Source organism: Oncorhynchus gorbuscha, linkage group LG16, assembly GCF_021184085.1.
Source record: "Oncorhynchus gorbuscha isolate QuinsamMale2020 ecotype Even-year linkage group LG16, OgorEven_v1.0, whole genome shotgun sequence".
Lineage (NCBI taxonomy): Eukaryota > Metazoa > Chordata > Actinopteri > Salmoniformes > Salmonidae > Oncorhynchus > Oncorhynchus gorbuscha.
This window is the reverse complement of record NC_060188.1, coordinates 95,653,694-95,668,558: the sequence shown is the minus strand read 5'-3', so window position 1 is coordinate 95,668,558 and position 14,865 is coordinate 95,653,694. Positions and strand designations below refer to the sequence as shown.

Genomic DNA, 14,865 nt, shown 5'->3' with positions numbered 1-14,865 from the left:
ACGTGTAACTGTACCGGAGACTTCTGCATGTGCGTCACTATGTTTTCCCAGTTGGTAAAAGACACATTTAATTATATTTATTCTATTTATTTGACAGGGACAATTATTCATCGTTTCTGTAAATGCTCAAGGCAATTACAGTGCATGTCTTATCTGTGAATGTACAGAGCCTTCAGAAAGTATTACAGTACATCTCTTATCTGTGAATGTACAGAGCTTTCAGAAAGTCTTACAGTGCATCTCTTATCTGTGAATGTACAGAGCTTTCAGAAAGTCTTACAGTGCATCTCTTATCTGTGAATGTACAGAGCTTTCAGAAAGTATTACAGTACATCTCTTATCTGTGAATGTACAGAGCTTTCAGAAAGTCTTACAGTGCATCTCTTATCTGTGAATGTACAGAGCTTTCAGAAAGTCTTACAGTGCATCTCTTATCTGTGAATGTACAGAGCTTTCAGAAAGTCTTCGGACCCCTTGACTCTTTCCACATTTGGTTGTGTTTCAAAGTGGGATTAAATTGTATTTAAATTGTCATTTTTGATCAATGATCTATACAAAATACTCTGTGATGTCAAAGTGGAAGAAAAATTCTACAATTTTTAAACAATAAATGAATAATAAAACACTAATATATCTTGATAAGATAAGTATTCACCCCCCTGAGACAATACATGTTAGAAACACATTTGGCAGTGATTACAGCCGTGAGTCTAAGAGTGATTACAGCTGTGAGTCTAAGAGTGATTACAGCTGTGAGTCTAAGAGTGATTACAGCTGTGAGTCTTTATGGGTAAGTCTCTAAGAGTGATTACAGCTGTGAGTCTAAGAGTGATTACAGCTGTGAGTCTAAGAGTGATTACAGCTGTGAGTCTAAGAGTGATTACAGCTGTGAGTCTAAGAGTGATTACAGCTGTGAGTCTAAGAGTGATTACAGCTGTGAGTCTTTCTGGGTAAGTATCTAAGAGTGATTACAGCTGTGAGTCTTTCTGGGTAAGTCTCTAAGAGTGATTACAGCTGTGAGTCTAAGAGTGATTACAGCCGTGAGTCTAAGAGTGATTACAGCTGTGAGTCTAAGAGTGATTACAGCTGTGAGTCTTTCTGGGTAAGTATCTAAGAGTGATTACAGCTGTGAGTCTTTCTGGGTAAGTCTCTAAGAGTGATTACAACTGTGAGTCTTTCTGGGTAAGTCTCTAAGAGTGATTACAGCTGTGAGTCTTTCTGGGTAAGTCTCTAAGAGCTGTGAGTCTTTCTGGGTAAGTCTCTAAGAGCTGTGTGTCTTTCTGGGTAAGTATCTAAGAGCTGTGAGTCTTTCTGGGTAAGTCTCTAAGAGTGATTACAGCTGTGAGTCTTTCTGGGTAAGTCTCTAAGAGTGATTACAGCTGTGAGTCTTTCTGGGTAAGTCTCTAAGAGTGATTACAGCTGTGAGTCTTTCTGGGTAAGTCTCTAAGAGTGATTACAGCTGTGAGTCTTTCTGGGTAAGTCTCTAAGAGTGATTACAGCCGTGAGTCTTTCTGGGTAAGTCTCTAAGAGTGATTACAGCTGTGAGTCTTTCTGGGTAAGTCTCTAAGAGTGATTACAGCTGTGAGTCTTTCTGGGTAAGTCTCTAAGAGTGATTACAGCTGTGAGTCTTTCTGGGTAAGTCTCTAAGAGTGATTACAGCCGTGAGTCTTTCTGGGTAAGTCTCTAAGAGCGATTACAGCTGTGAGTCTTTCTGGGTAAGTCTCTAAGAGTGATTACAGCCGTGAGTCTTTCTGGGTAAGTCTCTAAGAGTGATTACAGCTGTGAGTCTTTCTGGGTGAGTCTCTAAGAGTGATTACAGCTGTGAGTCTTTCTGGGTAAGTCTCTAAGAGTGATTACAGCCGTGAGTCTTTCTGGGTGAGTCTCTAAGAGTGATTACAGCTGTGAGTCTTTCTGGGTAAGTCTCTAAGAGTGATTACAGCCGTGAGTCTTTCTGGGTAAGTCTCTAAGAGTGATTACAGCCGTGAGTCTTTCTGGGTGAGTCTCTAAGAGTGATTACAGCTGTGAGTCTTTCTGGGTGAGTCTCTAAGAGTGATTACAGCTGTGAGTCTTTCTGGGTAAGTCTCTAAGAGTGATTACAGCCGTGAGTCTTTCTGGGTAAGTCTCTAAGAGTGATTACAGCCGTGAGTCTTTCTGGGTAAGTCTCTAAGAGTGATTACAGCTGTGAGTCTTTCTGGGTAAGTCTCTAAGAGTGATTACAGCTGTGAGTCTTTCTGGGTAAGTCTCTAAGAGTGATTACAGCTGTGAGTCTTTCTGGGTAAGTCTCTAAGAGTGATTACAGCTGTGAGTCCTTCTGGGTGAGTCTCTAAGAGTGATTACAGCCGTGAGTCTTTTTGGGTAAGTCTCTAAGAGTGATTACAGCTGTGAGTCTTTCTGGGTGAGTCTCTAAGAGTGATTACAGCTGTGAGTCTTTCTGGGTAAGTCTCTAAGAGTGATTACAGCTGTGAGTCTTTCTGGGTAAGTCTCTAAGAGTGATTACAGCCGTGAGTCTTTCTGGGTAAGTCTCTAAGAGTAATTACAGCCGTGAGTCTTTCTGGGTAAGTCTCTAAGAGTGATTACAGCCGTGAGTCTTTCTGGGTAAGTCTCTAAGAGTGATTACAGCCGTGAGTCTTTCTGGGTAAGTCTCTAAGAGTGATTACAGCCGTGAGTCTTTCTGGGTAAGTATCTAAGAGTGATTACAGCTGTGAGTCTTTCTGGGTAAGTCTCTAAGAGTGATTACGGCTGTGAGTCTTTCTGGTTAAGTCTCTAAGAGTGATTACAGCCGTGAGTCTTTCTGGGTAAGTATCTAAGAGTGATTACAGCTGTGAGTCTTTCTGGGTAAGTCTCTAAGAGTGATTACAGCCGTGAGTCTTTCTGGGTAAGTATCTAAGAGTGATTACAGCTGTGAGTCTTTCTGGGTAAGTCTCTAAGAGTGATTACAGCTGTGAGTCTTTCTGGATAAGTCTCTAAGAGTGATTACAGCTGTGAGTCTTTCTGGGTAAGTCTCTAAGAGCTGTGAGTCTTTCTGGGTAAGTCTCTAAGAGTGATTACAGCTGTGAGTCTAAGAGTGATTACAGCTGTGAGTCTAAGAGTGATTACAGCTATGATTCTTTCTGGGTAAGTCTCTAAGAGTGATTACAACTGTGAGTCTTTCTGGGTAAGTCTCTAAGAGTGATTACAGCTGTGAGTCTTTCTGGGTAAGTCTCTAAGAGCTGTGAGTCTTTCTGGGTAAGTCTCTAAGAGCTGTGAGTCTTTCTGGGTAAGTATCTAAGAGCTGTGAGTCTTTCTGGGTAAGTCTCTAAGAGTGATTACAGCTGTGAGTCTTTCTGGGTAAGTCTCTAAGAGTGATTACAGCTGTGAGTCTTTCTGGGTAAGTCTCTAAGAGTGATTACAGCTGTGAGTCTTTCTGGGTAAGTCTCTAAGAGTGATTACAGCTGTGAGTCTTTCTGGGTAAGTCTCTAAGAGTGATTACAGCTGTGAGTCTTTCTGGGTAAGTCTCTAAGAGTGATTACAGCCGTGAGTCTTTCTGGGTAAGTCTCTAAGAGTGATTACAGCTGTGAGTCTTTCTGGGTAAGTCTCTAAGAGTGATTACAGCTGTGAGTCTTTCTGGGTAAGTCTCTAAGAGTGATTACAGCTGTGAGTCTTTCTGGGTAAGTCTCTAAGAGTGATTACAGCTGTGAGTCCTTCTGGGTGAGTCTCTAAGAGTGATTACAGCCGTGAGTCTTTTTGGGTAAGTCTCTAAGAGTGATTACAGCTGTGAGTCTTTCTGGGTGAGTCTCTAAGAGTGATTACAGCTGTGAGTCTTTCTGGGTAAGTCTCTAAGAGTGATTACAGCTGTGAGTCTTTCTGGGTAAGTCTCTAAGAGTGATTACAGCCGTGAGTCTTTCTGGGTAAGTCTCTAAGAGTAATTACAGCCGTGAGTCTTTCTGGGTAAGTCTCTAAGAGTGATTACAGCCGTGAGTCTTTCTGGGTAAGTCTCTAAGAGTGATTACAGCCGTGAGTCTTTCTGGGTAAGTCTCTAAGAGTGATTACAGCCGTGAGTCTTTCTGGGTAAGTCTCTAAGAGTGATTACAGCCGTGAGTCTTTCTGGGTAAGTATCTAAGAGTGATTACAGCTGTGAGTCTTTCTGGGTAAGTCTCTAAGAGTGATTACGGCTGTGAGTCTTTCTGGTTAAGTCTCTAAGAGTGATTACAGCCGTGAGTCTTTCTGGGTAAGTATCTAAGAGTGATTACAGCTGTGAGTCTTTCTGGGTAAGTCTCTAAGAGTGATTACAGCCGTGAGTCTTTCTGGGTAAGTATCTAAGAGTGATTACAGCTGTGAGTCTTTCTGGGTAAGTCTCTAAGAGTGATTACAGCTGTGAGTCTTTCTGGATAAGTCTCTAAGAGTGATTACAGCTGTGAGTCTTTCTGGGTAAGTCTCTAAGAGCTGTGAGTCTTTCTGGGTAAGTCTCTAAGAGTGATTACAGCTGTGAGTCTAAGAGTGATTACAGCTGTGAGTCTAAGAGTGATTACAGCTATGATTCTTTCTGGGTAAGTCTCTAAGAGTGATTACAACTGTGAGTCTTTCTGGGTAAGTCTCTAAGAGTGATTACAGCTGTGAGTCTTTCTGGGTAAGTCTCTAAGAGCTGTGAGTCTTTCTGGGTAAGTCTCTAAGAGCTGTGAGTCTTTCTGGGTAAGTATCTAAGAGCTGTGAGTCTTTCTGGGTAAGTCTCTAAGAGTGATTACAGCTCTGAGTCTTTCTGGGTAAGTCTCTAAGAGTGATTACAGCTGTGAGTCTTTCTGGGTAAGTCTCTAAGAGTGATTACAGCTGTGAGTCTTTCTGGGTAAGTCTCTAAGAGTGATTACAGCTGTGAGTCTTTCTGGGTAAGTCTCTAAGAGTGATTACAGCTGTGAGTCTTTCTGGGTAAGTCTCTAAGAGTGATTACAGCTGTGAGTCTTTCTGGGTAAGTCTCTAAGAGTGATTACAGCTGTGAGTCTTTCTGGGTAAGTCTCTAAGAGCTGTGAGTCTTTCTGGGTAAGTCTCTAAGAGCTGTGAGTCTTTCTGGGTAAGTATCTAAGAGCTGTGAGTCTTTCTGGGTAAGTCTCTAAGATTGATTACAGCTGTGAGTCTATCTGGGTAAGTCTCTAAGATTGATTACAGCTGTGAGTCTTTCTGGGTAAGTCTCTAAGAGTGATTACAGCTGTGAGTCTTTCTGGGTAAGTCTCTAAGAGTGATTACAGCTGTGAGTCTTTCTGGGTAAGTCTCTAAGAGTGATTACAGCTGTGAATCTTTCTGGGTAAGTCTCTAAGAGTGATTACAGCTGTGAGTCTTTCTGGGTAAGTCTCTAAGAGCGATTACAGCTGTGAGTCTTTCTGGGTAAGTCTCTAAGAGTGATTACAGCTGTGAGTCTTTCTGGGTAAGTCTCTAAGAGTGATTTCAGCTGTGAGTCTTTCTGGGTAAGTCTCTAAGAGTGATTTCAGCTGGGTAAGTCTCTAAGAGTGATTTCAGCTGTGAGTCTTTCTGGGTAAGTCTCTAAGAGTGATTACAGCTGTGATTTCAGCTGGGTCTCTAAGAGCTTTGCACACCTGAATTGTATAATATTTGCCCATTATAATTATTATTATTATTATCATTATTATTATTATTATTTAAATATTTCAAGCTCTGTCAAGTTGGTTGTTGATCCCCAGTAAAAGGCACACGACAGCCCGCTTGGTGTTGAGAAACAATATTCTCTGTTCTGATGAAACCAAGATTGAAGTCTTTGGCCTGAATGCCAAGCGTCATGTCAGGAGGAAACCTGGAACCATCCCTACGGTGAAGCATGGTGGTGGCAGCATCATGCTGTGGGGATGTTTTTCAGCAGGGACTGGGAGACTAGTCAGGATCGAGGGAAAGATGAACGGAGCAAAGTACATTTACATTTACATTTAAGTCATTTAGCAGACGCTCTTATCCAGAGCGACTTACAAATTGGTGCATTCACCTTATGACATCCAGTGGAACAACCACTTTACAATAGTGCATCTAAATATTTTAAGGGGGGTGAGAAGGATTACTTTATCCTATCCTAGGTATTCCTTAAAGAGGTGGGGTTTCAGGTGTCTCCGGAAGGTGGTGATTGACTCCGCTGTCCTGGCGTCGTGAGGGAGTTTGTTCCACCATTGGGGAGCCAGAGCAGCGAACAGTTTTGACTGAGCTGAGTGGGAACTGTACTTCCTCAGTGGTAGGGAGGCGAGCAGGCCAGAGGTGGATGAACGCAGTGCCCTTATTTGGGTGTAGGGCCTGATCAGAGCCTGGAGGTACTGAGGTGCCGTTCCCTCACAGCTCCGTAGGCAAGCACCATGGTCTTGTAGCGGATGCGAGCTTCAACTGGAAGCCAGTGGAGAGAGCGGAGGAGCGGGGTGACGTGAGAGAACTTGGGAAGGTTGAACACTAGACGGGCTGCGGCGTTCTGGATGAGTTGTAGGGGTTTAATGGCACAGGCAGGGAGCCCAGCCAACAGCGAGTTGCAGTAATCCAGACGGGAGATGACAAGTGCCTGGATTAGGACCTGCGCCGCTTCCTGTGTGAGGCAGGGTCGTACTCTGCGGATGTTGTAGAGCATGAACCTACAGGAATGGGCCACCGCCTTGATGTTAGTTGAGAACGACAGTTTGTTGTCCAGGATCACGCCAAGGTTCTTAGCGCTCTGGGAGGAGGACACAATGGAGTTGTCAACCGTGATGGCGAGATCATGGAACGGGCAGTCCTTCCCCGGGAGGAAGAGCAGCTCCGTCTTGCCGAAGTTCAGCTTGAGGTGGTGATCCGTCATCCACACTGATATGTCTGCCAGACATGCAGAGATGCGATTCGCCACCTGGTCATCAGAAGGGGGAAAGGAGAAGATTAATTGTGTGTCGTCTGCATAGCAATGATAGGAGAGACCATGTGAGGTTATGACAGAGCCAAGTGACTTGGTGTATAGCGAGAATAGGAGAGGGCCTAGAACAGAGCCCTGGGGACACCAGTGGTGAGAGCGCGTGGTGAGGAGACAGATTCTCGCCACGCCACCTGGTAGGAGCGACCTGTCAGGTAGGACGCAATCCAAGCGTGGGCCGCGCCGGAGATGCCCAACTCGGAGAGGGTGGAGAGGAGGATCTGATGGTTCACAGTATCGAAGGCAGCCGATAGGTCTAGAAGGATGAGAGCAGAGGAGAGAGAGTTAGCTTTAGCGGTGCGGAGCGACTCCGTGATACAGAGAAGAGCAGTCTCAGTTGAATGACTAGTCTTGAAACCTGACTGATTTGGATCAAGAAGGTCATTCTGAGAGAGATAGCGGGAGAGCTGACCAAGGACGGCACGTTCAAGAGTTTTGGAGAGAAAAGAAAGAAGGGATACTGGTCTGTAGTTGTTGACATCGGAGGGATCGAGTGTAGGTTTTTTCAGAAGGGGTGCAACTCTCGCTCTCTTGAAGACGGAAGGGACGTAGCCAGCGGTCAGGGATAAGTTGATGAGCGAGGTGAGGTAAGGGAGAAGGTCTCCGGAAATGGTCTGGAGAAGAGAGGAGGGGATAGGGTCGAGCGGGCAGGTTGTTGGGCGGCCGGCCGTCACAAGACGCGAGATTTCATCTGGAGAGAGAGGGGAGAAAGAGGTCAGAGCACACGGTAGGGCAGTGTGAGCAGAACCAGCTGTGTTGTTTGACTTAGCAAACGAGGATCGGATGTCGTCGATCTTCTTTTCAAAATGGTTGACGAAGTCATCTGCAGAGAGGGAGGAGGGGGGGAGGATTCAGGAGGGAGGAGAATGTGGCAAAGAGCTTCCTAGGGTTAGAGGCAGATGCTTGGAATTTAGAGTGGTAGAAAGTGGCTTTAGCAGCAGAGACAGAGGAGGAAAATGTAGAGAGGAGGGAGTGAAAGGATGCCAGGTCCGCAGGGAGGCGAGTTTTCCTCCATTTCCGCTCGGCCTTCCGGAGCCCTGTTCTGTGAGCTCGCATTGAGTCGTCAAGCCACGGAGCGGGAGGGGAGGACCGAGCCGGCCTGGAAGATAGGGGACATAGAGAGTCAAAGGATGCAGAAAGGGAGGAGAGGAGGGTTGAGGAGGCAGAATCAGGAGATAGGTTGGAGAAGGTTTGAGCAGAGGGAAGAGATGATAGGATGGAAGAGGAGAGAGTAGCGGGGGAGAGAGAGCGAAGGTTGGGACGGCGCGATACCATCCGAGTAGGGGCAGTGTGGGAAGTGTTGGATGAGAGCGAGAGGGAAAAGGATACAAGGTAGTGGTCGGAGACTTGGAGGGGAGTTGCAATGAGGTTAGTGGAAGAACAGCATCTAGTAAAGATGAGGTCGAGCGTATTGCCTGCCTTGTGAGTAGGGGGAAGGTGAGAGGGTGAGGTCAAAAGAGGAGAGGAGTGGAAAGAAGGAGGCAGAGAGGAATGAGTCAAAGGTAGACGTGGGGAGGTTAAAGTCGCCCAGAACTGTGAGAGGTGAGCCGTCCTCAGGAAAGGAGCTTATCAAGGCATCAAGCTCATTGATGAACTCTCCGAGGGGACCTGGAGGGCGATAAATGATAAGGATGTTAAGCTTGAAAGGGCTGGTAACTGTGACAGCATGAAATTCAAAGGAGGCGATAGACAGATGGGTAAGGGAGAAAGAGAGAATGACCACATGGGAGAGATAAGGATCCCTATGCCACCACCCCGCTGACCAGAAGCTCTCGGGGTGTGCGAGAACACGTGGGCGGACGAAGAGAGAGCAGTAGGAGTAGCAGTGTTATCTGTGGTGATCCATGTTTCTGTCAGTGCCAAGAAGTCGAGGGACTGGAGGGAGGCATAGGCTGAGATGAACTCTGCCTTGTTAGCTGCAGATCGGCAGTTCCAGAGGCTACCGGAGACCTGGAACTCCACGTGGGTCGTGCGCGCTGGGACCACCAGATTAGGGTGGCAGCGGCCACGCGGTGTGGAGCGTTTGTATGGTCTGTGCAGAGAGGAGAGAACAGGGATAGACAGACACATAGTTGACAGGCTACAGAAGAGGCTACGCTAATGCAAGGAGATTGGAATGACAAGTGGACTACACGTCTCGAATGTTCAGAAAGTTAAGCTTACGTAGCAAGAATCTTATTGACTAAAATTATTAAAAATGATACAGTACTGCTGAAGTAGGCTAGCTGGCAGTGGCTGCGTTGTTGACTTTGTAGGCTAGCTGACAGTGGCTGCGTTGTTGACACTACACTAATCAAGTCGTTCCGTTGAGTGTAGTAGTTTCTACAGTGCTGCTATTCGGGGGCTAGCTGGCTAGCTAGCAGTGTTGATTACGTTACGTTGCGTTAAAAGAACGACAATAGCTGGCTAGCTAACCTAGAAAATCGCTCTAGACTACACAATTATCTTTGATACACAGACGGCTATGTAGCTAGCTATGTAGCTAGCTACGATCAAACAAATCAAACAGAGAGATCCTTGATGAAAACCTGCTCTAGAGCGCTCAGGACCTCAGACTGGGGCGAAGGTTCACCTTCCAACAGGACAATGACCCTAAGCACACAGCCAAGACAATGCAGGAGTGGCTTAGGGACAAGTTTCTGAATGTCCTTGAGTGGCCCAGGCGGAGCCTGGACTTGAACCCGATCGAACATCTCTGGAGGTTCTAAAGATGGGGCCAACAGACATTCTCTGCTTCTAGCTCCTAAGAAACTTTGCAGTATTTTTTCGGTGTTTTTTTTCTTACATTTTCTTTTAAAGCATTTAGCTACACCTGCAATAACATCTGCTAAATATGTGTATGTGACCAATATAATTTGATTTGATTTTGAGAGCCCTGAAAATATCTGTGCAGCGACGCTCCACAATCCAACCGGACAGAGCTTGAGAGGATCTGCAGAGAAGAATGGGAGAAACTCCCCAAATACAGGTGTGCCAAGCTTGTAGCTTCATACCCAAGAAGACTCGAGGCTGTAATCGCTGCCAAACGTGCTTCAACAAAGTACTGAGTAAAGGGTCTGAATACTGATGTAGATCTGATATTTCAATTTTTTTATTTGCTTAAAATAAATTTGCTAAAAATGTATAAAAACCTGTTTTTGCTTTTTAATTATGGGATATTGTGTGTAGCTTGATGAGAAGAAAAAAACAAAACAATTTAATCAATTTTAGAATAAGGCTGTAACCAAACAACGTGTTGGAAAAACCAAGGGGTCTGAATCACGTGTGTGATTGTTGCGGTTATGGGGGTTAAATACGGTTATGGGGGTTAAATACGGTTATGGGGGTTAAATGTCCTATTTTTTTATACTTGTTATTTATCATTTTTATTTATTATTTGTTTATTTTTATTTAACTTATTTTTTTATTTAACTTTACATTTTAGTTAACTGCTTTGTTCAGGGGCAGAAGGACAGATTTTTACCTTGTCAGCTCAGGGATTCAATCTAGCAACCTTTTGGTTACTGGCCCTACACTCTAACCACTAGGCTACCTGCCACCCCTACACTCTAACCACTAGGCTACCTGCCACCCCTACACTCTAACCACTAGGCTACCTGCCTCCCCTACACTCTAACCACTAGGCTACCCTGCCTCCTCTACACTCTAACCACTAGGCTACCTGCCTCCTCTAAACACTCTAACCACTAGGCTACTCTGCCTCCTTTACACTCTAACCACTAGGCTACCTTCCACCTCTACACTCTAACCACTAGGCGACCTGCCACCTCTACACTCTAACCACTAGGCTACTCTGCCTCCTCTACACTCTAACCACTAGGCTACCTGCCACCTCTACACTCTAACCACTAGGCTACCCTGCCACCTCTACACTCTAACCACTAGGCTCCCTCTACACTCTAACCACTAGACTACCTGCCTCCTCTACATTCTAACCACTAGTCTACCCTGCCACCTCTACACTCTAACCACTAGACTACCTGCCACCTCTACACTCTAACCACTAGGCTACCCTGCCGCCTCTACACTCTAACCACTAGGCTACCTGCCCCCCTGCCGCCCCCATTACAGGCATTCATTTTGATAGAAAACGTTATTGTCCCGAAGGGAATGTGGTTTATTGTCTACTAAATGTATCCTGGCTGATTATGAACCATGTGATTTAGTGCTTTGGTGTCTTATCTCGCTCTTTGGAATGTTTCCAATTCTCCATGGAATGTTGGTCTGGACTTTAGAATGCTGGAATGCCATTTTGTCTTACAGTGTGTGGTGTGGTCAGGGCAGTAGGTAGTAACCTAGATCTGCCAAGCCAAGCAAACGACCCTCAATTTTTTTTTTAGTGCCTTAATGATGATGCACGGTCCATATATTTAGGATGATCTCCTTTTTAAGTATTTGTTAACATATTGAAGGACGTTACATTTGATCTATATTTCTGCATATGTCCAAATGAACCCTAAACCTAATCAAAGTGTCATTTATTTTCCAGTGTGTGGCGAGGGTAAGTTTGGAAGGACGTGTAAAGAGTGGTGTAGAGATGGTTACTGCAGATCCATGGTGTTCTGTCAAAGAGACCCATACGGATGCTCCTGTGCTACTGGCTGGAGAGGATTTAACTGTAGTGAAGGTGAGAGGAGAGGACATGTTTGAAAGATTTGAGTTTATTTTATTTTTTACATTAATCAACTTTTCAGTATAAGTGACGGCAAATTTTTCAATCGGCAGGTTATTGTTTCTACACTGACATACTGTACATTGATATGTTTATAAAAAATGGACAATGAAGTTGTGATCTGGTGGTCCCAGATCAGTTTATGCTATCATTCTCATTATGTTCCTATGGTTGTCTTTATCATCAATGACGGTAAGAGATCTGGGACCAGGCTAACATAACGTATAAGTTGGCACAATCAGATCTGGGACCAGGCTAACATAACGTAGAAGTTGGCACAATCAGATCTGGGACCAGGCTAACATAACGTATAAGTTGGCACAATCAGATCTGGGACCAGGCTAACATAACGTAGAAGTTGGCACAATCAGATCTGGGACCAGGCTAACATAACGTATAAGTTGGCACAATCAGATCTGGGACCAGGCTAACATAAAGTAGAAGTTGGCACAATCAGATCTGGGACCAGGCTAACATAACGTAGAAGTTGGCACAATCAGATCTGGGACCAGGCTAACATAACGTATAAGTTGGCACAATCAGATCTGGGACCAGGCTAACATAACGTATAAGTTGGCACAATCAGATCTGGGACCAGGCTAACATAACGTAGAAGTTGGCACAATCAGATCTGGGACCAGGCTAACATAACGTATAAGTTGGCACAATCAGATCTGGGACCAGGCTAACATAACGTATAAGTTGGCACAATCAGATCTGGGACCAGGCTAACATAACGTAGAAGTTGGCACAATCAGATCTGGGACCAGGCTAACATAACGTAGAAGTTGGCACAATCAGATCTGGGACCAGGCTAACATAACGTATAAGTTGGCACAATCAGATCTGGGACCAGGCTAACATAACGTATAAGTTGGCACAATCAGATCTGGGACCAGGCTAACATAACGTAGAAGTTGGCACAATCAGATCTGGGACCAGGCTAACATAACGTATAAGTTGGCACAATCAGATCTGGGACCAGGCTAACATAACGTAGAAGTTGGCACAATCAGATCTGGGACCAGGCTAACATAACGTATAAGTTGGCACAATCAGATCTGGGACCAGGCTAACATAAAGTAGAAGTTGGCACAATCAGATCTGGGACCAGGCTAACATAACGTAGAAGTTGGCACAATCAGATCTGGGACCAGGCTAACATAACGTATAAGTTGGCACAATCAGATCTGGGACCAGGCTAACATAACGTATAAGTTGGCACAATCAGATCTGGGACCAGGCTAACATAACGTAGAAGTTGGCACAATCAGATCTGGGACCAGGCTAACATAACGTATAAGTTGGCACAATCAGATCTGGGACCAGGCTAACATAACGTATAAGTTGGCACAATCAGATCTGGGACCAGGCTAACATAACGTATAAGTTGGCACAATCAGATCTAGGACCAGGCTAACATAACGTATGGTATCCTATCTGGCTGGGGTTATAATAATCGATCACCTTTCTTATTGTTAAAGTACAGTGTTTTGCTGTTCGTTGATAGTACTGTCATGTATTTCTGAGTTTGTCCCTGTGTCTCCAGCTTGTCCTCCGGGGCTCTATGGAGCTGACTGCCGGCTGACGTGTGAATGTGGAGACAAGGGACACTGCGACCGGTTCCGTGGCTGTGTGTGTGTGGGACGACACGGTGCTCGCTGCGAGAAAGAAGGTGAAAAAGACTTACTGACTTCAGCTCCATAAACTCTCCACTATTACAGTTCCCTGCGAAAGTATTCAGCCCACTTTAAAGATATAAAACTGTATTTTTTTGTGAAGAATCAACAACAAGTGGGACACAATCATGAAGTGGAACGACATTTATTGGATATTTCAAACTTTTTTAACAAATCAAAAACTGAAAAAATGGGTGTAAATTATTCAGCCCCCTTAAATGTCTTTCCACTTCATGATTGTGTCCCACTTGTTGTTGATTCTTCACAAATAAATACAGTTTTATATCTTTATGTTTGAAGCCTGAAATGTGGCAAAAGGTCACAAAAGTTCAAGGGGGCCGAATACTTTCGCAAGGCGCTGTATATTTAAAGCTATGTGGATGTTGTTACGGTTCACCCTGAATTGAAGAATTCAGTACATTGTTGTTGTTGTTGTTGTTGTTGTTGTTGTTGTTGTTGATGGTGTTTCCTTTTAGACAGGCCACCTGTCGTAGTCAGTAACCTCAGGGATACAGAGGTGAATGCTGGGGTTCAGTACATTGTTGTTGTTGTTGTTGTTGTTGTTGATGATGGTGTTTCCTTTTAGACAGGCCACCTGTCGTAGTCAGTAACCTCATGGATACAGAGGTGAATGCTGGGGTTCAGTACATTGTCAACTGTAGCGCCACGGGTCAACCAGCTCCTCTACACAGTGAGATCAGCCTACTCAAACCAGGCAAAACCAGAATATATGTAAGTGTTAGCCTGGTCCCACATCTGTTTGTGCTGTCTTATACGTTATGTTAGCCTGGTCCCACATCTGTTTGTGCTGTTTTATACGTTATGTTAGCCTGGTCCCACATCTGTTTGTGCTGTCTTCTACGTTATGTTAGCCTGGTCCCACATCTGTTTGTGCTGTTTTATACGTTATGTTAGCCTGGTCCCACATCTGTTTGTGCTGTCTTATACGTTATGTTAGCCTGGTCCCACATCTGTTTGTGCTGTCTTATACGTTATGTTAGCCTGGTCCCACATCTGTTTGTGCTGTTTTATACGTTATGTTAGGCTGGTCCCACATCTGTTTGTGCTGTCTTATACGTTATGTTAGCCTGGTCCCACATCTGTTTGTGCTGTCTTATACGTTATGTTAGCCTGGTCCCACATCTGTTTGTGCTGTCTTGTCAACTCCTGGTCATAGACACACCGGTGTCAAGACAGCACAAATGGATTTGGGACCAAGCTATGTAAGTAGCAGAGAAATGATCAAATTAGATATTAAGTATGTGTTTATTTGATAATTCAAAAATAATTAGCATTAGCAATGATTAGCAATCACCACGATTAGCAATCACCACATTAGTCATTTCTTCTTATCAAATGCTTAATTCACAGCACTAATATGTGATTATATTTGTATGGTTGGATTGATGTTTTCCCTAGGCATTTGACACTGACATGGTGAATGACCTGACCACGTCTAAGTTCAGGGTGGATAAGATCACTGAGAGAGATACTGGTTATTGGATCTGTCAGGTGAAAACTACAGCTGGGCAGGCAGAGAGAGAGTTCATGGTCAACGTCAAAGGTAGGAGAAAACCTGCTTCGTCTTCGCCTCCTCCTTCGTCTCCTCCATCTTCATC

The 14,865-nt window shown here is 44.6% G+C and overlaps 1 protein-coding gene across 4 annotated transcripts in view; it reads left to right on the top strand.

Moving 5' to 3' along the window:
* The window catches only part of tek (TEK tyrosine kinase, endothelial), a 78,378-nt gene that overhangs the window by 35,043 nt on the left and 28,470 nt on the right, over positions 1–14,865 (top strand). For all 4 annotated transcript variants that reach the window (XM_046305294.1, XM_046305295.1, XM_046305296.1 and 1 more), the window contains exons 7-10: positions 11,385–11,522; positions 13,117–13,242; positions 13,833–13,978; positions 14,666–14,810. In XM_046305294.1, the coding sequence (XP_046161250.1) occupies positions 11,385–11,522; positions 13,117–13,242; positions 13,833–13,978; positions 14,666–14,810 (555 nt within the window). The remainder of the gene's footprint in view (positions 1–11,384; positions 11,523–13,116; positions 13,243–13,832; positions 13,979–14,665; positions 14,811–14,865) is intronic.